The sequence below is a fragment of the Scophthalmus maximus genome, chromosome 5, assembly GCF_022379125.1.
Source record: "Scophthalmus maximus strain ysfricsl-2021 chromosome 5, ASM2237912v1, whole genome shotgun sequence".
NCBI lineage: Eukaryota > Metazoa > Chordata > Actinopteri > Pleuronectiformes > Scophthalmidae > Scophthalmus > Scophthalmus maximus.
In genome coordinates, this window is record NC_061519.1 from 6,108,037 (window position 1) to 6,135,723 (window position 27,687).

Here is a 27,687-nt window from a genome sequence, read left to right on the forward strand (position 1 = left end):
TTTCCATATATTTACAGGAATCAGGAGAGCCATGAACAGGAGAAGGGTGATTCTCAATATGGACCTGGAGCTCGTCAGTGTAACCAAGGACTCGTCACTGTCAGTCTCTTTGTTTCATACTCGACTCTTTATTACAGGATTACCCGCAGATGTCCCACTCTGATGTCACAGTTGGACTCTTTTGGGATAACCCCGCCTTCAATCTGAGAATCTCCACTTCTCTTGTGAAGGGGTGTGACATGTCCTACACATTTTGAAATCAGTTGACCAATCACAACAGGCTGGGCCAGCTGTCAATCAGAGCAGCGTGGGGTCTATCGGGAGGCGGGGCTAAAAGAAATCTAGGTGTTTCAGACATTGGGTGAAAAGAGGAGCTGCAGGAATGGGCAGTATGAGAACACTGATGACTTTTCTGAACATTAGAGCATGTAAACCTTTTCAAGTGGTCACGCAGATTAAAAATATGAACATGAATATGAGCATAATATGTCTCCTCTAAGTGACTTTGGTAAGACCAGCAGGATTTCTTTTCAAGACTGACTACAACAAACACCACTACTACATCTGTATTGACCCGGGCAACCAATAGTTTAAAAAAAAATGTTACAGTGATGCTTGTCGGGGGCCTGATTAGTATTTGAGGAGAGAAAACTATTCAGAGGAAGCTTGAATCTAAAAGGTGGCATCAAAGGATTTCTCATTGTCAAGCAACAATGTGTGGATACAACACACAGCCAAACAAATGCAGAAAAGATTGATACAAAATGATACAAACTGGTGGTGACAATGTGCAAGCGGACGACTGCACACAATTTAGGATAGTGAACGTTAGGTTGGTGGAGAGCAGAGTCTGAGTCCAGTCACAGACCTGCAATTAACCTTTTCCTTTTTATGTATTGTGTTAGTTGCATAGCTCTTATCACACCTTAACAATACATATCAACCACAACTGTTTTCTGACCTCAACCAAACTGTGTGCTGATATACTAGAAAGTAAGAATAAAAAAGCAAACGGCAAATTGAAAACTGAACAAAAAAAGGTTACTATAAACTTGTACACATTAGTGAAACGAAATCAGTTAAATGTCGTCATGTAGCTTCACCTGCCTGTAAAACAACATGTGTGTGTGAAATACAGGGGACAAGAAAAAGAGGAATGTCGTTTCTGGATTCTAATAAGAAAAATCTATAAAACCCCTCAATATTTCCATTTTTAAGCCAGCATGACCAGTGACCTGAACCCCAATCCCCGGGTCATCGTGCTCCGACCCAGGTCGTTATCCGTCTCCACGGTGTCTGTGCAAGGATTTTTTAAATGGGTTAGACTTGAGTTTCAGCAGCAGTGAAGCTCAAGATCAGAATCCTTTGGACTCAGGACTAGCTGTACTTTTTCCACAAACCCACTTAACAAGCAGAGCGGAGGGACCAAAGTGTATGCAAATTGACTTTTCATTATAAAACACTTGTCTTCGGCCATTTAACATTCTGCCCCTCATCCCAGCACTCAAGCTAGAATGTTTTGCAAGTTTTCCGTTTGCCAGAATGTGTTCTTCTCTCCCGTTACATCTAGATGGCTTATCCTCAGATCAAACATGATACCACAGCTCCTGATTGCCAGCTTTTTGCAGCAGTTCATTTGCATCCTAGCACTCACTCTAAATGGCAGAGTTAAAAAGTAACTGACTTCAGACAATCTGGCCAAAAATTAAAGAAACGAAACAACAACTTTGGAAGGGAAATCTTCGGTACTGGGTACTGGCTACTCTCCAACTATTTGTTCTGGCGTTTGCCTTTCTGGTTTCCAGTCTTCCAAGTCGGCATAGTTTAGTTCGGGCACTGCTGCAGTCAGGCCCAGAGAGCTGACTGACCCAGCCAAAGACCCAAGGCCCTCGTAGGCGTATGTTTGAAGTGAGTCATAAGGTGGGCCCCGCGTGTCACAGTCTGCTTCCGCCACCTTTTGCTGGAGGATCTGCTGAATTATGTCATGACCGTCCAGCAAAAGCGAAGGCGCCGACTGGCTGATCTCACGAGGAACGCAGTCAATGATGAACCAGGCAGGTTCCGACTCCGGGCTGTAGTCCCCATAGTCTACGTGCTGAGCTTTCCTCCTCCTCACCACCACAGACCCCTCGTCGTCGTCCTCGACCTCCTCCTCCTCTCTGCAGAAGTTGGGTCCGCGGCCGAGGTAGGTGTGGAGCTTTCTGTGAGACTCGGAGACCCTGGGATTCCGAAGGGCGGCGATGTCAAAGGCCTCAGTGTCCTCCTCCCCGCCTCCTTCGTCGTCGTAGGTCACCACGTTCTCTCTGATGTCCTCTTCAGAGTGAATCAGGGGCTCTTTGCTTGCTTTTTTATGTCGCAGCTGCGTGAACAGAATCACAACGGCTGGGTGGACATCAGAACGGGAGATGGGGGGGGGGGTGAAGAGAGAAGAGGTTTAGAGAGTGTGAGATAAAAGCAGGGACATCCAAAACACTGTCATACAAGGGGACCCAAAATATAAGTGGATTAGTACACACTTCATAATACCTGATAAAGCAAGTGCTCTATTCAGTCTACTCAGTGTTTTGTCGACACCAGTCTGTGTGGGAGAGCAAGAATAAGCTTTCATATTAGTGACTTAACACTAATGTTGTACTTACAGAGCAAAGGGGGGCGGGGCAGCTCAACTTATAACACAAGAAGAAATACAGGCACAGTTTCCCTACTATCTCTGAGATCCGCCAGGTCATTCTTGTCTTGTCCAATCACAACCTGACACCCTCGCCTTTAGTCAATAACACCTCGTACCCACTCAACTCCGGAGCTGTGTCCCAGTTGAGGGCTGCGTCCTGCGAAGGACTCGATATGCCTCTGAAGACCAAGTGGACCACGGAGGGTGAACTGAAAGGAGACAATCCGGTCGACAGAGGATTCTCTATTGGCACTTCTACCTTGTCCCTCCTTTTATAGTTGCATCATTGGCTACTTTAAGCTGCTGCATTTACTGCAACTCCGCTTACTGCACAGCTAGCTTGTAGTCTCTGCGCTGCTCTGTCGTGTCCGGCCGCTCTGGTGCTCGGTGCATAAAACGGGAGAGATGATTTGCCAACTCACCGCAGCTATGCCAATCAGCGCACTTGCACTTAGATGCAAACGAGCACATCAACGTAACACCGTGGTTACGTGTGACATCAGACTTGGAGAGGAGAGAACACATGTTTACGTCTCGTGGAGATTTTTCTCTTCTCTTCTCTTGGAGGATAGTTTCGCTTCATCCTCTCACAATATTGACCTACTTCCTTTGACATGAGGGGGAGGCGGCGGTCAGTGTTGCCAACTCCTCAGCAAGGAAATTAGCTATTGGCTGTCATAAAAGTCGCTCGAGAAGCTTAAATGACGGCATCACCTAATTTGCATAATTGGCCATGTGCATGTGCAATTGTAACGGACACTGTAGGAGAGAAGAATAACATCATGGGAGAGACATTAATTAATTTTATGTCACAATAGATGCAGTGATTTATTTTAGACAAAGGAAATTTGACACCAGGGTTGGATCAGCCAGTGGCGGCTTCGCGCATGCGCGATTCATTTGCAGTCTGGACGCGGAGGGGTGAACGTCTTCTCCTGCTCTGACTGCAGCGCCGCGCGAAGACTGGGCCGCCTGCGAGTGCTTTGGGACGGGGGAGGGGCCCACGGCACCCGCTGCTCGTTGAGAAGAGAAAGAACGATACGTGCTTTCACATCAGAGTCTCCAAAAGTCTCCAATGACACCAGAAAAACTCGCTAGATTTGTCGCTAGTCGCCTTTTTTGAAAAAGAGGGGTCTGTATGCGTTGTTAAATATAGCGACAAAGTCGCTAAGATGGCAACACTGGCGGCGGTGCCTTGCTTAATTTACGGGGCGACTCTGGTGTCATTGTCTTAATCATTTGTTGCCCCCCCCCCCATTGGCTGGTGCCCCAGGGGCACTCGCCCGATTCTATATATGGATAATTCGGGCATGTCTATCACATAGTGACAGAAAATTGCCTTCAGTTTGTTGCTCAAACAACATAAAAAGAACATAAGATGCATAAAACCACACAAGCAGTTCCATAAAACAGTAAAAGCATCTGTGCAAAGCGGAGCTGCATTAAAGGGTAGTCTCTATTTGGCCTTGTTTAAAGTGCATAATGCAGTGAGAATAAAAGAGTTCTTGTAAATTCTCTTTTTAGGTAATCTGAAGCAGCAGTGTGAAGCAAGCAACGGATGTCAGGAGTGCATTGTGATGCAAATTGCACAACTGTGAAGTTCTGAGACTTGGGTCAGAGTGGTCCAAGTGATTTTAGCTGCTTCGTTTATGATTTTGTTTTGCTTTTCAGAGTGAAAAAGTAGTTCCAGGCTACAATATTAAATGTGAGGACTGATTCAAAGAGTCGTCGGTATGCTGTTATTAAAATGTCCAGTCTGACGTTAAAACAGGAGAAACATGGGCTGTTGGGCCTTTTTAAAAGACCCCGCCTGCATGTTGTGTGAAGGACAGTTGGTGGTCGATCTCAGTGCCCAGGTACATAAAAAACGTTGGCCTGTTCTACCACCTGCCCCTCCAACCTGAGTGGCCCAGGAAGAGGGTGGGGCATATCAAGTGCCCGGCGCCCTCCACAGCACACGACAGGAGCTGTCCTCTCCATGTAACACTCTTTATCCTCCAAATGGAGCCAAAGACTCAAGTCACTGCCAGGTCTTGAGAAGTGGTTGTTGTATATGAGGGGAGAGGGGGAGACATTGACTAAAACTCAGTGTTCACTATGAACTAAACTTGAAAAACACTGGTGAGATCAAATCAAATTTGCTGGTGTTTTTTTGTTCCATACACAAATGAGGTGCTTGGGTTATTGTTATCATATTGACACGAGAGCACCGCCCTGTAGTTGACTTATTTAATCTTTACACATTATCATATCCGTAGAGTCTGGACCAACTTTTCTTTCAAGCTACAGTGTGTAATATTCACAAGAACTTATTCACAGAAGTTGAATATATTGTCCATAACAATGTGTTCATATATGTATAATCACCATGTTTTTTCATCAACTTAAATTAATATAGTTACATGAGGTGGATCCGACCTCCGTGTGAGTCTCCATGTTTGCTACTTCGTGTTGACTATGGTTGTTGAACTAAACGGTCCAGAGTACGTCGCGTTCGCGTTGAATGTTCAAACACTGCGGGAAACCAGAAACGGAATCAGCGGTGCGCCGCCATAAAGTGTCCCCTGTCGGACGCTCAGTTGGTTGTGGTTTGCAACTTTACCACCAGATGCCGCCAGAAAATTACAAAAATGACACACTGTGGCTTTAAAGTCAATTAACGCCACATGCACAGCTTGCTGAGTTATATCCATTTGCTTAAGCTGTGCATGTGAGATGTGATACAAGACATTTGCTCCCAATGACTTACCTAATAGTATGATGATACACAGCAGTATGGCCACAAAGGCCCCAGTGCTGAGACCAGCTGATGACAGGAAGGCCTGGGCCTGACAGATGTTGCTGCGCCCCCTGGTGTTCCCCTGACACACACACACCCTGAGGGAGAGTGTTGTGGTGCTGCTAAGAGGAGGCTCGCCGCCATCGGCCACCACGACCAGCAGGCTGAAGAAGTCCTGTTGCTGGTCCTGGCCGAAGCCTTCGCGGCTGCTGGACACTATGCTGGCAGTGTTGTCTGCAGTGTGAAGGAGAGCAAGGGGACGACAGACGGTGTAATGTGGTGGTGAAATGGATGAAGGAAGAAGGATGAGAGTATGATAAAGGAATGGTTGAAAGATGAAAGGCAGATGGGCGAGAAAACAACAATGGTACTTTAACAATCAAGTGCAATGCAGAAATGTCAGTTGAACGAACTGGCTCAGTTGAAATATTCTCCACAATCACTGAACACATCGATGTACACGTCAAAATAGGAACACGTGGTCAGTTTCACTAACATTACAAATCCTATTAATTCAACACAATTTTATTTGTCTTTAGCCAAAGGAGATGCAGCCAGGCAGCTTTTTACAGATGACTCTTTACTGCTGCTCATTGCTGGGAGGGGTTGTCTGGTGTACAAAAAATCAAGTCAGAGACAATGTTTTTTTTCTCCTTAAAATACTCTGGTACACTGCACATCCACCTACACCTGCAACTGTGCACTGATTCTATGGACCAGCTGGTGGTTTATCGTCTATTTTACTATAAAAGAGACCATCATTTACAAAATGAACGTCATGTAATGAAGAAGACTTGAAACTAGAGATTGAACCATAAAATGTTTACTGATGTTATAGTAGACTAGACTCTGTCGAACCTGACTTCCTTTTGCAACCAGTGAGTCTCCCTCTGCTGGTGATACCAGAAATCTGATCGCGACGGTAGCTGTCGTTACCTGAGGAAACTATTTGGAAAAGACGGGCTACATGGACCCAACCAACTCTATCTGGGATGGGAGAACTCCCCCAGAAGATAAACTAACAGGACAATTGTCAAAGTGTTTTCTTTGACTGGCCCAAAAGTGAAGTGAAAGTGAGGCGGCCCACCAGGAATTCTCCCGATTCTCCCAATTACCCACCCCGGCCTTGCTTGTTTTCATTGTAATTACCCGTACTGTTTCAAAATGGCCTTTGTTCCTTTTCCTTTTCGCTTGCTCAGATAATGGTCCCCCGTGTCTTTGCTAAAAAAGCTCTGGTATAATGTACCTGAAAATGTTCGACTGATTTTTAAACCATGCTTTTTCAGAAATGTAATCGAAGATTTGGCTCTAGATGTTCCTAAAGCTCCATATCATACAAACTGCACCTTTATCGTCCCGGTTCTCTCTCAACATGTGATCAGAATGATAGGACGAGATGTGAACTGCAACTGTTGACGGTTTGACCAAGCTGTGTGGCGGCTTTGTTGTGTACACTGCGACAAGAGTGGGATGTGGGATAGCAGAAATTGCTGTCGTTCAGAAGAAGGTTCAAGGACAAGAAATTAATTTGTAAAAAACTAATAATTGGTAGGGAACGGAAGAGAGGTGCACCATTGATTCTCTCCTCACGGAGACAGAGGAGGGAAGGAAGGGGGAAGAGAAGGTGGTGATAAACGAGTCACGAATGTGTTGACGTGAAACAACTGCAACAGCCCGGCAGAGAGGGGGAGGAGGAAATATGTTAGAATGACAGATGGAGGGAGAGGAGAGGAAGATGTGTTTGTGTGAGGCAGAGAAGAATTAAAGTTCATTGAAAGGGGGGAAAGAGGGAGGCCATTTCAGGAAAGCAGAGTTGTAGCTGAAAACCTTGCAAGAGAAAGGAGTTGCTGGAGGTAAGATGAGGTTGTAAGGAATCTAATAGTATATTCTCAACATGATCCATATGGGCTTATTAACAGAAGCTGTTTCATTAGAGATTAGATTTAAATGACTATACCGACTGTTACGGTGGCAAAAGAGATCCAACAAACAGTCAAACTTCTCCTCCCCAAGCTTCAAGCTAAAAACATCACAGGAACCACATTCAACCTGAGGCCCACAGTAATTCCAAATACCCTAAACTCTCCGACTGTTCCTGGCTGAGGATTCTTGAAATAGCCCCAAAGCTGTAGATTTTATCAGCAAACCAGCTCGTAATTACGTCTGCTCAGACCAAATCTATTTTTATGGATTTCTCATTCGCTCTGGTGGTTGACATCCGAGAGAGAAGAACATGTAGGTGAGAACGACAACATCTTTAAATTGGCGTCATTAAAACCCAGAGGTGACTGTGAGGGAGAGAGAGGATCGACTGGGGCTTTTGTACGTTACAGTTCGACAGTGAAAGAAGAATGGGAGTAGGACGAGGAGGACGGTGTAAGCCGCCTTTTGCTTGAGAAGAGACTTAGGCTCAATCCCATCTCACCCCGTGCCACTACCCCTTAGCCCTACACTTCGGTTTTTGCGAGTTCAAGTGTAGGGGTAGGGGTGTCTCAATTCCTTCTGGCATCGAGGGGGAGGACTAAGGCGGAGGGCTAGATGGCCCTCCAAACGGAGATTTTCCAGACCCACACTCCAAACAGAGGGCTGTGAGATATGCCTAGAAATGTCCAAGGAGACCAAAGAAACTCACAAATTTGTGTGACAACCTTTGTTCGTCGTTAGGGGTAGATTTTCAACCCTTCAAGGAGAAGGGGCAAGGGGTAGGGGTAAAAATGAAAATGGGCTTGGGCCTTAGTCTGTTATGACCCATTACAGGTTTTTTAGGTGTAGCATTACATGTGGAGCGAGGCGGTCGGGAAGCATGGGGGGGTGGCAACACACCTGGCGACACACTCACCTGAGACGCCAGAGGAGCGTCACGGGAGCTAATGAGCGGTGCCGCAAACAATTCTCCAGGAACAACAGAACCTTGGAAACAGAAGCCAAGAGAACAGATGTTTTAACTATGCATGGGGGACACTTCCCCAGCACTTCTGAAGTGAAACGACAGCGTCAGTTGCCCAATCAGAGCAGAATGGGCTCCATTGGGAAGCGGGCCTTCAAGAGAAAGGAGCTAAAACAGAGCGTTTCGGAGGCTGGAAAGAGGAGCTGCTGCAGCGGACAGTATGAGGAGGCCTGGGGATTTAACTCAAAACCCCAAAACACAAACAGAGTCCTACAAAGCCGGTTCTCTCACCATGGCAACTTATGCTGAACGGCTAACCTGCTCCGGAGCAGGTGAAGTTCAATGTAAGAGATCGAAAACCTGTCAACAGCCCCACTGCTGACCAATCAAATCACTGGAAACCAGAGTGGTCATTTTACAGGATCCCGTCAGGGACAACGGAGTTTGGAGTAACGCTACAAATAATAAAGCACAGCAGATATTTATTAATGCGTGGAATCATGTTGCTGTTCGAGAGTGTTCACTCTGGTTTTAAAACAGAACTTCTAATAAAAAAAAAGGTTAAAGGATATTTGAATCATTGCACAGTAATGTTACGGATAATCACATGGTAAAAATCTGTCAAATGTTGACATACAGCATTTTTGTTTTCCACCAAAATGTCAGACGTTTGATAATCCACCAATAGCCTTTAAAATCCACTTATGGTGACAACAGCATTATTAAACACTTGTGCGGTGTGCTTTATTTAGACACTGGTTGGTCTTTGGTTACGTTAGGGACAAATTTGGTTTAATATAGAAATAGTGACTGGGCACACAACGTGACAAACCTCAATCTCTCCTAAATTATAACCAAAATGTATTGGTAAAACTATATGAACACAAATTGTAGGAGACAGGATTGTTCTCTCACAGTATCAAACTCTGAGCAGCACCAAGAGGCAGAGGTCTCTCCTTCCCCTCAGATCGCAGCCTTTAAAGGGATATTTTTCATAGGTTGCTGATGCAAAAGCATGAAACCGTGTTAAACCAAGATCACACAGCTTTTTCTTGGCTTGAAAAAAACCCCTCACAAACACAATGAGAACATGCAAACCGGCTAAAATTAAATATTCTTGCAGTGAGGTGACAGTAATACCCACCGTACCACCATCCTGCGCTTATTTATTAGGAGAAATGTATCGGGTTTGAGGTTTTGAAGCAGGCAGGTACATGACATATCTCCAGTGAGGTGATGAAGATGTGGTTGCACACTGGAGACAGCTGATCAGCACAGTGCTTCAAGGTGGACGGTTAGACAGAATCTGGCCTGGCTGCTTTGATGGGGTTCTGTCTCTTGAACAGCCTGTTGATGTCCCTCTCTGTGGTGGGGTAGGGAGGCATTGTCGTGGGCCTTTGGGGGGAGGCCCCTGTTGAGCTGGGGGAGGTTGAGGTGGTGAGCTGGAGCTGGAGAATGCAGTCATAAAGGATGGCTTAAGGACTGTCCCACAGGTTGTTCAGGTTGTTGGCCAGGCGTGGGTCTTTGACGGGGAGTGGGGGGGATGCGACCCTGTGAAGTGTGTGGAGTTTAACTTACAGGTTTGAATCTAAACTCATCAAAGTCATTGGTTTGAACGGAACCAAGAAAGGTCCATAATATTGTTGGTGTCAGTATTTCACTCCTCATACACAAGTCAGGAGCCATGTTATTTCAGGATGATAACACTGAACTCTTATCTTAATGAGCCACAACTGGACTTTTAATGTTCCAAGGGACATTAATAACCACATGTACACTATCACCAGTCAAATTTGACAGGTGAAAAATAAAAAAAGGAATCGAAAATTAAAACAGTATCTATCCAGAGCGCCTTGATGTGACCCTGTCAGGTCATCCCACCAGAACACTAGAACAAATGTGAGAGTCAACGTCTGGTGTTCAGATATACAGTTGAAACATCACACGTGATAATTGGCTGTTCTGGAGAAGGGGCAGGACACGTGTCACCTAACACACACATACATACAGCCATTTATAATTAGACCATAAACCATTACCTGCAATGCAGTCATCCAGCTAGGTTCTGTATTCCATGAGCACGTCCACAACAACAACAACAACAACAACAACGACAACAACATAAATTGCCCGCAGCGTTGGACTCACGGAGCACCGCCCGACCTCCCTGTCACCACGTCTTATTACTGAGATTGCTGACAACTCTCCTCGTTCCCGTGTCTCTCTCGGGGTCAACTGCAGAGGCCACTGCAACAACAGCAGGAGAGGTGAAGGAGACGCAAGGAGATGGATGAGAAACTAGAACTTGGTGGGGAGAAAAGTGAGACGCTGATACAGAGATGCAGGAATACTTGGGCAGGGGTAAGACCACATGAAAAGACAGCAGACCAACGCTCGAGGAACTTTCCTCTTATGACCTGACACATGACTGGAAACTAAAGCACGGCGTGCCCCCTTCCTGTTTATACAGGACAGATAGCATCAAAAGCTAAATGGGGAGTAGAGCTAAGCATAGAACGCCAGTAGCTCAGTAACCAAGGCAACAGTGCAGCAGGTTTTGTCCTGGACATTAAAGCAGATCTCAGTGGGAAGAGGGGGGGGGGGCTGGTACCTTGCACCAAAGGCAAAGAGACAAGACTCGGTGGTAATGATGCCAGCAGACGGTGTTGATACAGGTACGAACCGCAGACGGCCCACGCTGCAACACTGAGCCATGCTGCGTCGTGCATCGATCGGAGCTCCATATGTTATTCACCACTCAACCATCTTTTTTTAAATTCTTTGTCATGACATGGTGCCCACATTACCCACAATGCAGCTCAACAATTAGCAGTTTGGAAAAACACGCCCAGATCGCGTCTATCATCAGAAGCGTGACATTGTTTTGTTTTTCCGGGCCGGTACAGGGAAGTTGTGATATGATCCTAAATAGGTTTTATATACACCTAGATATTAGGAGTTATCAATGAAACAATATCATGATATAAGTCATTTAGCAAGTGTATTGGTCCATAGATACAGTCAGATATAAATAATAGTAACACTTTATATTACTTATTTATAAAGTATTAACTACTAGTTATTAGCATCGATATTAGGAGACTGTTGACTCTTTATTTGTCATGATAAAACACTTATCAATGTGATATTCTACTTGACCATATTAACTCACTTCAGAATAAGGAACATATATAGTTAAAAAGAATCGTGTAGCGTTTGTTGGACATTAATAACATTAGTACTTTTGTGTTTTGTTACTTAAACCATATTCATTAAGTGTTATAATGCGAGAATGATTCTTCTTGTGGTTCTACTGACCGTATGGTCATGTAGAATACAACATTTGTGCTTTGTCATTTGATTTTCTAGACACTATGCTGCCAATGAGCAACAAGTATGTAGTGTTTAATAAATACTGTATGTTCAACCACTTGCTCACTGAAGTCTTACCGCTGTTGTCCTTCACAGTAAAATTTGTTTTGATTTGATGCTCGGCAGGCACGAAGAAGGAAAACTTCCCATTCGCAAAGTCGTCCAGATCTGCTGCTCGGATGGTCTGAACCACCTGATGAGACAGACAGAGGAGAGGTGAAGGGATTCCAAAAACAAAGGCAACTGCCTGAAGACCAGACAGACACACAGACAGACAGAGATACAACAGACAGACAGACAGACAGACAGACAGACACGCACACAGACAGAGAGACAGACATAACGTCGGACAGACAGACAACAGACTGACAGACAGACGGACAACAGACAGACATAGTCAGACGTAGTCACCGGGGTTTGCGAAATGAAGCCAATGCGAAAGTATATGTATTCTCTGTACTGACCAGCAGAGGGCGACTCCGCTGGTTGTGTCTATAGAAGTCTAGTAGAAAATGAGTGTACTGCTCGTCAGTAAACATTTTCCTGAGGAGTTTATGGTTCAATCTCTATTTTCAAATCCCCCCCAATACAGCATGATATTCATTTAGTAAATTTTGAGTAAAATAGGTCACCGTATACATTGGGGCATGGATACAAGCGCGACTGACAGCTGGTTCCGTCCAATCAGTGCATGGTTGCATGGTGCTGTGAAACACGCAAACATGCTCATTTCTGTTGTTGTTCTGTTTTTCCATATCCACTTTTGTTTGAAATCTTCACAAAATGTCGTATGCCCAACACTTTTATTATTATTATTTTGTCATTTCACTCTTGCGTTGCCCACCTTAAATCAGCTTTATATAAAAGCAAGCAGAGGACACTATTTCCCCCGTATACAGTAATTACCACCTGCTTTATCATTTCATTTCCTTTCCTTTCCTTTCCTTGGCTTTTTGGTTCAGGTTGTAAGGGGATGATGGATGCCAGACACATTAAAAAGTCTTATTTCCAGGCGGCAAAACCTTCTGAAGGTTTAATCTAAGTGCATCACCTTTTGAACTGAAGCGCCTTACTCAAATCCATAAATCGGAATACAGCTGATTGTGTCTTCTTCAGTTCGAAGATGAACCTCAACCGGTCTGGCTGCACTGGATAAACCGTCTCTCTCTCCCCCTCTGGCTTCCACGACATTTCCATTAGGGTGTGTGTGTGTGTGTGTGTGTTTGTGACAATGGAATATCAGCACACGTGGAAGTGGGAGGGTAACTGGTTGTAATTTAATGACAGCATCACTTCTATTTCTGCCGATAGATCCCCTCTTAATCCTACACACTGCATTCCATTGGTTTGCAAACGACTGTAGACAGTGAATTGTAATCTGCAACGCAATTCAATTTCTCAAGAGTGAGCACGCAAGAACACAAACAAACGTGAGAATGTGCAAACGTTGCCGCGTCTTCTGAGCCCCTCGGGCTCGCGTCTGACAGTGGTGTCCGTGCACTTGTACAGCAAAGAAAAGAAGGGGCATTAGATGCAATGTGTAGCCCACAACCTAAACAGTCGCTCTCATCATTTTGAAACCAATTAACGCAAATGCGGTAGACGAGTGAGTCCCCAAATGGAGCGGCGAAATTTGTCACAGCAGATTGATGTGCCCGTGCATGAACATTTCCCTGTGTCCATTTATTGCAATACCAGCGCCAAGGAGGGGGGGGGGGGAAACCTCCCTCGACACTGACTGTGTGAGCATGTGTTGTCTGTTGCCTGAAGCCAAGCTCAATGATTACACAGTCATGGAGCACACTGCATGTGCACACTGGAGCTTAAATTCACTTAGAAAGCAGAAAAAGTGTTGGACAGATAACAAGGGGGGATGGGGGGGGGGCACATATGATACGCCAGTGGGAGTGTGTGTTCGACCTTTTGTGTGTGAGTGTACATGTGAGGACAGGAGCTTCTGCGACGCAGACGTGTGCTGTTGTGCTGGCGTTTTATCATGCTTGCTTCAGAGCGGGCCTGAGCAGGGGTGGCGTTGTGGGGTAGGGGTGTCAGGGAGGCGTTCGGGTTTAATATGATCGTCCCCGGCTGCTATCTGGCCCAGCAGCGGGAGGGGCATCAGTGCGCTCCGCAGTCGGAATAATTTACGGGTTCAAGAAGCTGCGAAAGTCTGCAGCTCAGCTGATAAATTCCCCAATGATGGTGTAAGGCACACAACAAACGGGCTCCGGATCGACATGAGTGTGTGTGTGTGTATGTGTGTGTGTGTCTGTGTGTGTGAGAGAGAGAGAGAGCAAGCGGATGAATGTGTTTTCCGTTATTGTGCTCAGTGCTGCACTGTGTTTCCGCGGCGCGTCAACATGACTTGGCGCCGTTTGTTTCAGTTTTTTTTCTCCAGGCTGTTCGACCACTGTGTCAGAGAATGACGGCACGAGCCAGGGAGGAGTCGACCAGTACTTGAAGGATAAGTCTGACTTGATTCAGTACCAGCAGATCACCAGAATCTATATATATTTATTCACAAAAGTGTCAACCCATCGTGTAGTCGCTCATTGGTTTGTGAACTGCCGTTTGAAGTCTTGATTTGAACATTATGACCAGGTGCCATCTTGGTTTTTGTCTATCACTTGTTATCCTCGCCCCAAAATCATGTAGCTTTAGCATCTGTTTCACTCTAAATGAGAACATAATGTACAAAAAACGAACATCACGCTCTATTGAGGAAGACTCGAAACTAGAGATTGAACCATAAACCCCTCAGGTAAAAATGTTTTACTGACGTAAATCAAGTGAAAAGTAAAGTCACGTTCTCATAAAGTCGCCCTCTCATGGTCATTTGAGAGGACACAGGTTTCAGTCACTTCCCGTGTCACATCACAGATTCACTTCTGTCAGTTAAGTAATGCTTTTGCCAACTCTGTGAGGGCATATAGAGTGCAACAGTGACTCCACCCACTTTTTGAATGTTTGTGCAAAAAAATGTATGGAAAACGGAAGAAAAGGCAAAGTTACAAGAATGTAATTATTTTAACAACAAAGGACCAACTCGTCCCATAATCCATTGTGAATGCATTTCCAACGACTTCCAACCAACAGTTTAGCTTCTTCTTAAATTCAACCTTCATCATCATCACTGTAGTGTTTATATTGTTGATCAGAGTCTTGTGACGTGGCCGGTGGTTCCTCGGACTTGAGGATGCGTTCGAGTGTCCCCCTTTCAGCAGGTCTGAAATGTCGAGTTCTGTCTATATTTTTCAGATTTTGAGACCATGACATCATCATGCAGTCACAGCGTTGTCCTGCTACACCTGAGTATCAGCAGCCTACCTGTCCAGCTTTGGTGCTCGTACACACGACGACGGCGTTGGTGCCTCCGGAGATGGACGGAACGTTGTCATTGATATCCAGCACCTGGACCGTGACGGGGACGTGACTCACCATACGTGGGTTATCTGAAAATGAAACAAGAAACAGGTGAGCTGCTGCAGCCGCTCGGTATCTCAGCAAGGAAAGACCAGCTCACTGTCTGGCCATAAGGGACCCGTAGCTAACTCCTTGTTCGCTGAAAGTTTTACTATGTTACACAATGACTTGGGGGGAAAAACAACAAGAAATTCTGCTTAGGGAATCAATAATCTTTGGAGTTAGACGATATATTCAGATAATGGTCGTGTGTGACCGTGTGTATCTTTGTAAATAGCCTAAAAAGCCTGAGGTAGGGAGAGCACATCTCCCTACCGCAATTAACAGAGAGTTTAATTACAAAAACAAGTAAAATATTATACATTATATGTACGAAGATTCAATACATTATTTTTCTTGTAGTGCAAGTCTTCTGAGAAAAAAACAAACGGTTTCTTTGTCCAGAGAGGCGTCATTTGCAAATGTGAGTCACACTTACATATCACAGCGCTTTCATGAGCCAAGGCCGTGTTCTGATGTCAAATAAACATTTTTTTAAATATCACACGCAGACCCTGACGGGTATGTAAGTGTCATTTCTCATCAGCAAATTTCCCACCTCACCACCAATCTCTCATCAGTAAATTTCCGGTGATGTTGTATATCTCATTGAGGTGCATGGCTCTGCGGCTCCCATTTGTTTGTTCAGCCGTCCATCACATTCAATATGTCACACGCTGCTGATCAGAACGAGACGACAAACAGGGGAATGACACATTTGACCATAACGCCTTTCATGGGGATATTTGACGTACTTTGAGAATCTCTATCCTAATTGAATTCTGCAATTAGAGATGCCATTTCTTCATCATCTCTGGAGGATGTAATCATAAAAGAGTTAAAGATGGAATGCACTGGAATTGCAGCCTGGCAAGCCTGACAACCAAAGCCAAATAAAAACAAAACATATTCAGACCAACGTCAGAATATCAGTTGGTTTTTTTTCAAAGTGGCTCCTACATTTTGTTCCCTCATCACTATGGCTGGGTTCACCTGAGTATAGGTACGACGACAGCGATCCCAGTCTGTGCAGGATTGTCCCAGGTTCAAGGATGTAGTCTAGAAAAATATCTGTACAACACTAAAATATCCTTATATTGAATGTTGTCCTAGTTTTTACAACACTAGCATTGAACTCCTATCGCGTTCTGTCCCACTCATTATCACCTCAACCATTATAAAAAATTGGGAAATTCCCAACGGCCTCATCTTCGCCCTCTGTCATTAGGGCCTCTGCTGTCATGGTTTTATTTTGTAGTAGCCTTCCTAGTGTCCGTTATAGTTAAGTTAGCTTTCTTGTTATGCCCTGTTTATTGTATATTGAGTTACTTCCTGTCTTATTTTTGAAGTTAGATTCCTGGTGTCGGCACTTCCTTTTCCTCTGTGTTTATTTATGTTCTGTAAAAACCATCAGATAGTCCTAGCTGCTCTTATGACTAAATATGCAGAACCCGCAAAAGTAACATAGTAATTTAACGAGTAACGTAACTAATTACTTTCAAAACCAAGTAATAAGTAAGGTGATAGAATTACTTTTTGAAAGAGTAATAAGTAATAAGTGACTTATTACACCTCCTGAGTAACTTGCCGAAAACTGTTAGTCACAGAGTTTTTAGTCACAGTCTAGGATTTTGCAAAGACTGGGGATCTTGCAGGGCCACTATTGACAAGACTGCAACTAGATTCCTTTTTAGATTATTTCCCATCATGAAGTTTACAGGAAGAGAAATTGTTGAACAATTGAGAAGAACCAGCAGCTTTCAGTTACTAGGTGCCGGATTGTGTGCAATGGTTTGTACAGAAAAAATAAGCCAACAAGAAACAGAGAAGACGCCGCAAGATGTGGAGATAAAGTTAGTTTTGAAACTGCGGCATTCGAGTCTCCATGCGATGTTGTAGCATGTATTCCCCTACACGCTTTTCTGCTTCTTGTTTGGTTCTGGAAAAAGCTCACCTATTGGTTGTACACAATGTTCACGTCACTATCTGCGTGAGTGAAGACTAAAATCTTACGATAATATCAAACAGGGTTGATTTTATCTCCTAACCAGAGGAGTCGCCCTCTGCTGGTCATTAGATAGGATACAGGTTCCAGGCACTTCCTCACTTGCTTCACTTTTCTGAACCCAGAGTATATGTCCATTTTGAAAAAATACAGTTTAATCCTTCTGTCGATAATTTTAGAAATGTAGCGTTGTTAAAGAGCGGGTTTAAAATTTCTTATTTGGTAATTCTGGAAAGGGCAGCACGGTGGTGTAGTGTTTAGCGCTGTCACCTCACAGCAAGAAGGTTCTGGGTTCGAGTCCCGGTTCAAACCAACCAGGGCCTTTCTGTGTGGAGTTTGCACACATGTTCTCCCCATGTGTGTGTGGGTTCTCTCTGGGTTCTCCGGCTTCCTCCCACAGCCCAAAGACATGCAGAATGGGGTTAGGTTCATTGGAGACTCTAAATTGACAGTAGGTGTGAATGTGAGAGTGAATGGTTGTCTGTCTCTGTATGTGGACCTGCGATAGGCTGGCGACCTGTCCAGGGTGTACCCCGCCTCTCGCCCAATGTCAGCTGGGATTGGCTCCAGCCCCCCGCGACCCTTAAGTGGATTAAACGGTAGACGATGGATGGTAATTCAGGAAAAGTCAAAAAATCATGCTGGAAATAAAAACATCACTTCGAGGGTTTTCTCTGCCATCCTACTTAGCAAGAGGGTTAAACACACAGTTCTTGGAAAGTAAAATTCAAGCTGCAGACCTGATGCCTAGTTTCATCTTCCTGTCCTCATCTCCTCATCTCTTCCCTCCCTGTGATCTCTGCTCATCTAAATCCTCTCTCCACCTCTGCGCTTTACGTTTCTTGCCGCCTCTCAGCTCATCCCATTAGAGAGGGCTTATAGAGTGTTATCTCAGGAGCAGCTTGCCACTGCAAGAGAGGCACTTTCTGATCAGACCTGAGGTAATAGGCAGGGGCGGAGGTCAGATATCACATCTGAAAAAACTCTTTTTCATCCAGTCTCAACTACAAACACAATGGAAATGACCGTTACTCCTCTTTTCTGCTATAAACCATTGCAAAGCAGAGCTGTGACCCTGTGCTGATTTCACGATGACACAGAAACATGGACACATACACATTTTGCCACTATGACAGTTCGTTTTGTGAGTGTGCATTGTGAGGAGGGGTCATTTACAGATAGCTCTGCAATAAAGTAAGACTTTAACCTTTTTAAATTGTGAAACCAAAACAGAAATCAATATGCGCTGGTCAATGTTGATGTTGTGAACGCTACCACAAACCAAATGTGTGGGAAACACTGAAGGACGAAAAAAAAAGAAGCTAGATACACTATCCTAAATACCAGAATCCATTTATTTCCTCCTTGTATTTTGCAATTCATTTACGGAGACATATTATGCTTTTTCAGTTCAGTTTAACGTTATGAACCTGAATAATATATCTATATGATGTATATCATATAATATAGTGTGGGCTGAATGGTTTACAGCAAGTGGACAAACCAACAATAGTTACTTTCATGTTTTAATATTGCAGCAATATTCTCTCCTTCCTAATTGAGAAACTTCCTGTTTCATGGCGAAGGCTCGAAAATCACCACGTCTTCGCTCCACGTCGTCACGGCAAGGGGTTCCGATGAAAACTCAAGCTTTGAGTCTCGTTTGATCCAATGGGTCTTGAGATGACAGACCAAATTTAAAGTTGCCGGTGTAAAGTCTTTGGGAGGAGTTCGTTAAAGTGTGACGAAAAATCAAAATGGTCGACTTCCTGTTGGTCGGAGGTAATGCCGACCCTTTATTTTCTTGTACGTCTTGGTGTGATACGCTTGCCTACCAAATTTCATTTACCTACATCAAATGTAAAGCAAGGGGGAATGTGGTAAGGGGCTTTATTGAGTTATTTTGACACGCCCAATGCCAATGTCAAAGTTTTCAACGGTATAGAACCTACTGAACCTCCACCAGTTGGATCCTCACACTCAATCCACTCTTCCTGCACTCCACATCCAGATCTACATATTTTTTCCCTCCTCCTTCCGTTGGCTGTCTCCAAGCCCCCCTTCCATGACACCGTCAGTCCAACCAGCATTACGGGTTTTCAACTTTTTCTGTATCTCAATTCGTAAACTTGCTATTGTTGAGTGCATAAATGCATTCAGACCGACACCCAAGTATGGCAACAAGGAGTGTACTATAATGACCTCGATGGTGCATTTTCAAAGAGTTGAAAATTAAAATTCTCACCTTCAACATCGCCATTTTGGCTGTGTAGCAGAAGATACAATGTATTTTCAGACTTGTGAAAGTGGTGGCAGACAAGGGAGCAGGTGCATTTTCACATCATGTGAAACGGGGCAAACACAAGAATGTTGATTGTTCCTTTTTAAGTCAAGAGAAACACTTTCACTGTTGCGACTGTATACAAAACATAGCATTTATCTGTTCTACCCTTGCTTAGGCTCAGCCTACCTGCTGCTGCCAATCAAACACAGTCACGCCTTTCTGTCTGCTGTCAATCAAACACAGACACGCCTTTCTGGCTGCTGTCAATCAAACACAGAGGCCTCTGCTGTCGTTGTCAATCAAACAGACAATGACATGCCTCTTCCAGCTGCAGTCTGTCAAATAGTGAGTTCCTATGTTAGCCCAAAGGCTTTTTTTTTCAAAAACTTTACAAAAACATTGTGACTGCATTGACCTGCAAATATATTCATATAATGTGCTTAAAAAAAAGTGCTTAAATTCCCCCTCCACTCAAAAAAGTGTTTCTGTCCTCCTATGACTGAAATTGACTACAGGGACATGTATCTGGTGTTTTCACATTCCTCTCCTGGAGGTGCAGCTCTCTGCAAGAAGTTTGAAATTCAAACGAATCCTTTCCGAGCTGGATTTGGTACATCACAAATACATAAAACCAATCGCTGTTGAATATGCAAATGTTAGGCATAAAAACAGGAAACTTCCAGTTCAGCAGAGGCAGCGCATCATGAGACAACGACAGGTGTGTCAGCAGACAGTTGGCGTTAGCATTAGCAGTTCCTGAAGCCATCTTGTTGATCACATTCTTCCAGCGGTCAACCTAGCGTGAGCAGCTGTGGTGGGCGGGGCCTGTTTTTATTTGCATATCATGAATATTCATAGTCTCAGAATTCCTCAAAGAGGGAGAGAGAGTGGATGGTGTCAGCCCCATTTAAGATGGGTTTTTTTTTTACTTTTTACATAGCAGATAAGGCATGTCAGATCAATTGACTTTTTCACAGCAAACCATTTCTTCTTCATTTCAGTGACAGTGTTACTCATGGGTGTCGCTGCAGGTCCTGTTAGTCCTATCATCAGAGATCCAGACTGGATCCAGACTTTACTCACCAAGTTCTTCTTCTTACTCTTTGCTGCGAGTCTCACGAATGAACATGAACAGAACGCGCTTCCTGACAAGGGGCAGGAAACCTTATATGGTGTTATTGGAGGGTTAAATATGCTCATTGACTATCATCCCTCATGTTCACGCAAGTCATTTAGATACTTTTCTGCAGCGAGATGCGTTTGCTGAATCTGCTCATATGAACTCAGTATACAAACAAATGTAAGAGAAGATTGAGGATAAGAATATGCTAATGTTCTTGCATGAGGCCCGTTGCATCAAAGCTCTTATTCAGAGTTCACACAACAGGATTTTAAGCCCGATTTTCAGCTCGCTGACAAATACCGGAGTTGCAGCAAATTGGAGGAAAATAAGAGTATCCTGCACTATATTGAACACAGCTCCTTCTTGACGTCCATCGTGAAAGTGACAAACACTTCCTTTTTCGCATGTATCACATTTTCCTGTCACTTCTCACGTATGTTTTCATGACAAACATACTTTGGAGACATTTTTCCTGGTGAAGGATCGTGTAGTGTGTGAACCTGTCACAGTTGAGTGTGAACAGCACAACGCCTGAAAGCCTCACGATTACAAGACAGCACGTTGTGTAGTATGAACGGTACAGAGATCCTACGACTTTGAAAATCGTGTAGTGTACCTGAGGCATGAGAGTGTTTTCTGTCACCAGAACACTATTGTCTAACTTCATCATGTCACATGAGTAGAAAAAACACTTAATATTAAGAGGGAATGACTTTTCATTTACCACTGCATAACCTCTGTTCCCACGATGACAGACTTTAAATCAAGATTGATTTCCCATCAGTTCACACGAGGAGAGACACGCAGGAGTAACATCTTTAATTCTGAAATTATACGGTGGGTGTCCTTCGGGTTGGTCCTCAGATGAATCCCCAGGGACTGAGCATCGGGGGCGACTGAGCCACCTGGCATTTACGAACGCCCCGTTCGGCCCATTACTCACACTGCTGGGCACTAAAGGGAAGGAGAAAGGGTAATTGGCACGATGAGAGGGGATGGAAGACTCTTCACATGCACCCGGCACTGACACCTATCTCTGCCCTGTTACGCCGAGGTCCCGTCAGATCTCAAAATGTGGATTCCGCTCAATTTCACAAGATGAAAAAGCCATCCGAAGATGTTCTTAATCAAGTAAAACAACATATGGAAATGCCATAGTCACGAAATATCTGAATAATATTTCCTATGCCCTTGTTATCATATTTGATAAAAATGCCAGAGTCTGTGAATCACAGCACTGAAAACCTGGTTGACTGTGATGCCATCGTCATGTCTGGCATCCGAAAATGAAGCCGCACCGATCTCTGCAGTGAGAATCATTACCGGCTTTGAAACCATCGACAACAAACCTTCCTTCTCATCCAGCTTCACTCGCTCCCCTTAACCTATTGATAGACTTTCAATTTCTCCTCGTGACATTCAAAACCCTTCATGGTCCTGCCGCCCATATCCTGCAGATCTCCTCCATCTCCTGCTCACCCCCTCATTCCCCTCAGATCTGCTTTCTGTCCCCTGCCTTTAAACCCACTAGCAGGATGTCAGAGCTTTCTTTAGTGAGACAGCCTGGCTTTGGATTTCTCCACCTTTTATAACTGACTTTTTTCAGGGCAGAATTTTGGGGATTTGTTCCATTCTTCTTTCCTTTTCATAAGAGTTTTACTCAGTTTGAGGACCGCACGACCAGAAGAAATGGGGTTGTGGATCAAGAAAGATTTTCTGATTCTGATCGTGCGGATACTCCAGCTGCGCTCACGTTGTTCCAATGAAAAGTTCTTGAAATGAAATCAAGAGGAAACAACAACACTCAAAAAGATGAAGAATAAAACTTCCTACTGGGCCTGCTATAGGCAGTTATAGTGAGAACTCTTAAAATGCCATTTATTTTCATTTTTAGATGATCAGAAAACTGCATTTTAATTCCAATTGTGACTTGAAAATTGCTCTGATAATTGTGAAATCAGGTTACATTGCATATATTGCATTTTGTTGAATTTAAATTAACATTTAAATATAGACACAGCACAGTTGGGTACATATTTGAAAATAAAATGTTTAAAATAGGTTTTCATACATGGCAATTTTTGTATTAATACTCAAAAAACACATGGACAATTAAAATGCTTTTTTTTAAGTTACTTTATATAATTTTTTGTTTACATTATCATTTTCAAATAGTCGGCCATAGGCAGCACTGTAGAGCTGAGGGGAGTTGCAGAGTTGGTCATAATTCTCTGTCGTCGAGCCCTTTAACGTTACACACTAATTTGACCCATGGTTGACATAAAAATGTGGATTGCCAAGGCTTCACGTTTTTTTAAAATCTCAGTATAACCATGGATTTGACTTTGTCCTGTTTGCCTGTTAATGCTCAAAGCATCCCTACCTTCAAAGTATTCTCTTCAATATGCTGAGCGAGCTTTAATATAACATTTATGTCTTGAAAATGTGAACTGAGCGTGACCAATGGCTTGAACAATGGGCCAGTTGCCAAAAAACCCTGTCCAAAGGACGTTTAGACAAATTAAAGTCCTCTACGGGGGGCAAGGGGGAAAAAAAGCTGTATGTCGTCAAAAAGGTGCAAGCCTTGCAAAAATACAACCAACCAGGGGCATGTTTTCGGTGAGGTGAAGGACACGTACAGTGGAGAACGGACGGATGGCTTGATAAGAGATGGCACTTTGACGGACGAATGGACGTCCTGCCGGCGGATGACGAGACTGGGGGAAAAGGAATCTCACCGACTTCTGCAGCCATCACGGTGATGTTGTGCCAAGCCTTCTCCTCCCGGTCCAGGACATCCGTGGTCCGGATGACGCCGCTGTTCACCCCGATGGTGAAGTACAAAGGTCTGTCCTCTTCGTTGTCTATGAAGTACCTGTGATACAGAAAGATTATTTTTGATACTACTCTATATATCAAAATATAATACAAGACACATTGCCACATGATGATCATTGTGCATTGTGCTGCACTACAGATAGAAGTCATGACCAAGAGACGGACGTTGTCTTTTACATCACTGGGTCTCAACTACAGGTTGAGCCAAATTATATAAATTTGACAAAACACTGCTCTGTATTTTAAAAATATATTGTCATACGTCTATGCATGTTTCCCTCTTTTTTTAAAGCTTCAACATGTAATACACACATACCGATGGAATGCTTTCAGCAGCAGTGCCTGACCATAGAAACCATCTCAGTGTTCTGAGAAAAGAAAGTTTTTTTCTTTCTTTTTTTACGCAAGTCTGTCTTTGACAAGCTTAAAAATGGTCAAAACCATACACAATAATTGTTTTAAACGTAATATTTGGACAAGGAAAATACAACAGAATCCCGCTGAGAAGTTACTTTCCCCCCCTTTTTTTTGTAGTTGGATTTGGGCGGTGTCAGTGTCCATACGACACATGTATACGTTCTTATAGATCTAGCCTCATAAATTGCTATCAAAAGTTCACCAGATTGATGGATTTAACTTCAAAATGTATCATTTTTGCCTCCAGGGGTGGCATGACCCCCCAAAAGGGTCTGATGTCCACCCCCCATAGTCTCTCAAAATCCTAAAGGAAACACTGCTCTGTGTTGATATTACATCCAAGGGGTTGCTGTCTTGTATGTCCATCTTAATAGTCCAAAATTTTTACAGTTTTTGCTTCTTTTTTTCCGTTGCGCGCTCGGCACCCCTAAAGCTATGATCCTAGTATTGCCCCTGCCTGTCACTTTTCGTGGGTGCGAGCGGGTCCCGTTTGTCAATTGGAGTGGGGAGCGGCATTATTTGAACTCTCTTGAATTTAGAATCAAACCTGGGATTGGATGACAGGCCACCGACTATAACTGGCATAAATACAATTATTTGAACATTAAAAGCCCAGGGTGTAGGGTTTAGTGAAAATGTGAAGGACACTCTCTCGAGTCGGCATATGGTTTGTCCATTCTGGGCTTCTGTGCAGGTGCAATACAGACGTTAGACAGGGCAGTGTGTCACAGTGTGTCTTCATTTAGCGACAGCCTACGTCCCACTGCTTCATAGCAGTGGGACATAACTTCTGACTCTCTGCACCAGTTGCCAGCCTCCACTCAAGTGTCCCTTAATCAAATAAAGGAAGAATATGTATAAATGATAATCTGTATGCAGTTTATGGAAGTCCTCCAAGAGGAGCGGCTCCCTGACCCTCCTCCTCCTCTTTACACTGTGGCACTTAACATTACACCACCACCTGACTCCCTCCCCTGTTCCCATTATAATTACCACAGTCGCTCGAGGTTGCCTGATCACAAAATGCCACTATGGTTTGTGATATGCCCCCTGCTGAGAGGGATGATTACAGTCAATGTCCATGCTCTGCTTCATTGAACTGGTACTGACAGTCCACAGCTGCGTGGAACACGCAGTTGGGCTTTATTTCTCCGGAGGGAACAATGATAGAAAAATAGATTTAACTTTGTGGCTCTTACTTCCAATGGTTAGATAACTGATAGTACAATACAGTTTTTATCATTCTGGATGAAGTGAGCACTCCCAGCTGCCATGAGAGATTGATATGATTTCAGCACAGCTCACGGCCACTGCAGTATTTAGAGCCGCCTTCCATACGCAACTCAATAAAAAATATCTCAGAATCAAAGCCGGAATAATCAAATCTGTTATTATTAAAATACAAATTTTCAAGTACAGTATACCACTTCCAACTTATTCTGGTCGGTTAGTTGGTGCCACCTCTTGCCACAGTATTGCTCGTTTGGGAAAAAGTGTAAGAAAATATGTTCTCTAGCAATTCATGAGATACATTTCTCAATTGGTGTTGTACCTATCCGTTGTGTTTGTGCCTCGTTGAACCTTTGAGAGAGATAAATAATAGAAACTGACAAACATTATGATATAGAAACATTTGTAAAGCATTTTGTCAAAACTATAAATGTCTACAGTCCATCCACCATGAACCTTCTTTAACATAATGCCTCCGGCTTTCAGTAAATTTGTACTCAACAAAAATAAATACAAAAATTGACACACCCCTGACCCCTGGTCAATAGACATGTCAACTGCAACGTTGTCCCAATTCCAATTCTCATTTTTGAAGAAACGCGCCATAATACATTGAAACGACAAACAAAGGTTGTCACACAAATTTGTGATTGGGTCAAAGTAGTGGTGATGGAAATTAAATCGTGATTTAGGTAGGGTTAGGGTGAGACAGGACAGCAAAGTGGTATAGTGGCTAGCCCTGTGCTACATAGCAAGAAGGTTCTTGGTTCAAATCCAGGGTCAGACTGTCCAGGGCCTTTCTGTATGTGTGTCTGCGTGGGTTCTCTCCGGGTTCTGCAGCTTCCTCAGTCCAAACACATGCAGATTGGGGTTATAGGTCATACGACCTGTCCAGGGTGAACCCTGCCTCTTGCCCAATCTCAGCTGGGATTGGCTCCTGCACCCTCTCTACACCCTTACTTTCCATATTGCTATACTGTATACAGGGCCCATTACTTCCTTTAACTGCACTGAACATTGCTATGGGTTGCAAAATGTACATGAATCCAAAAGGAACTTTTGAACAAAGTGTCTCAGATGCCGACAAGCCAGAGCAGCAGCGCTCACCTTCCTCCGATTCGACAACCCGGGAATAAAACTGTGTTTACAATGGTGGCCCTGGGCCAGGATAACTCCCATGTGCCAAAACAACTGATATCCCTCTCTTCTCGTTGGAACCCTTCAACTCCAACTACTTCAACACACACACACACACGTTTCCTTTTACCTGACAGCGCTGTTTGTGCTGTCTGGGTCCACGGCAATCACGGTGCCGACCTGGGTGCCAGCAGGTGAGTTTTCATACACGTCCATGATGTAGTAGTCCATGGAGAAAACGGGGGGCTCGTCCGCGTCCCCCACGATGACTCGTAGTGAGGTCGAATCCTTAAACGGTCCCAGGTGGGAGAAGCGCGAGTCCGGGTGAGCATTTGAGCCTTCGATGTTGAGCATGTGGACTTTTCTCTTCTCGTAGTTCAGAGGCTGTGGGACAAAAACCCCCCCCGCAATCATCAGTAATCCCGACAAACACATTTCAAAGACTCTGACAGAGATTTAAGAGCAACTTAAAAATGCACAGAATTCACAGAATTCACAAAATACAAAAAATCCATTTTCTTTCAAAAAATTCCCATGCACACTCCCACCTCCTCGCAGGTCAGTCCGGTAGTCGCTATGTCATTTATAGACCGTTACCCACGGCTCCACACAGGAAGCACTTTGGTCAGCATCTTTAAATGAGCCCTATTAATCAAATTCACGGTACTTGACAAGTTTAGGGCACACACAACAACAGCTGTATGAACAGCTCCCGAAAAAGAAAAAAACAAACAAATGATGGACTTCTCACTTTCTTCTTCTTCCTCTGTTCTCGAGTTTGAGCGGCTAGGAAAAAAAAGTACAAAGACAATCAAAAGCACTTTAACCTGTGGCTTTTGAAAAACCCACAGCATAGGTTTTTCCTCTTGTCACAGTTAAAGGCTGCAGAGGCGAATCGAACACGGTCAAAGGACTCAAGCCTCTCTGAGAACCCATGCATGCCGGGAAGGCTACCAAGTTCCATTTTCCTGCACAGTTCACTTTGGCCTTTTTTGAAAAAGAGGAAGGAAAGTGTTCAAACTGTGAAGGAACAATATGATTTTGAAGCTCCTCGCAATTGATAATATGGAGCTGGTGTCTCCGTTAGGACTACCTCACTCTGCCCAGTGTACGTCGGTACTTCTCACATTTAAAGATCAATATTTATCTCCCAGCAGGGGGTCATAAAGTGGTCGCCTTTACCACCTTCTTGGCCCGTAGATTGATTCTACTGAAGTGGAAGGATATTGCCCCACCCTCATACTCACACTGGACAAAGGATGTACTTATTAATTTCAAGCTTGATAAAATTAGGTACACCACGCGGTGTTCGGATAAGAAATTCCCCCAAGTGTGGGGGACCTTTATGACGTCCTTTGACAAGCCAACAACAATTATACACCAATAAGTCAATATAAGTTACTCATTATTACTATCATTGTTACTGCGTTTTGCAACTTTGGTCTCGTGAATGTTTAACATTTTGGGCCTGGATATGCTGCTTCT

At 44.0% G+C, this 27,687-nt stretch overlaps 1 protein-coding gene across 1 annotated transcript in view; it reads right to left on the minus strand.

The window, feature by feature from the left end:
- Positions 1–376: 376 nt before the first annotated feature.
- LOC118311203 (cadherin-18-like) overlaps positions 377–27,687 on the minus strand; it is a 118,095-nt gene continuing 90,784 nt past the window's right edge. Inside the window, exons 7-12 of the mRNA XM_035634830.2 lie at positions 26,333–26,586; positions 23,319–23,455; positions 15,034–15,158; positions 11,788–11,902; positions 5,421–5,684; positions 377–2,382 (exon numbers count right to left, since the gene is read on the minus strand). Coding sequence (XP_035490723.2) covers positions 1,760–2,382; positions 5,421–5,684; positions 11,788–11,902; positions 15,034–15,158; positions 23,319–23,455; positions 26,333–26,586 — 1,518 coding nt within the window. The 3' untranslated portion in view covers positions 377–1,759. The remainder of the gene's footprint in view (positions 2,383–5,420; positions 5,685–11,787; positions 11,903–15,033; positions 15,159–23,318; positions 23,456–26,332; positions 26,587–27,687) is intronic.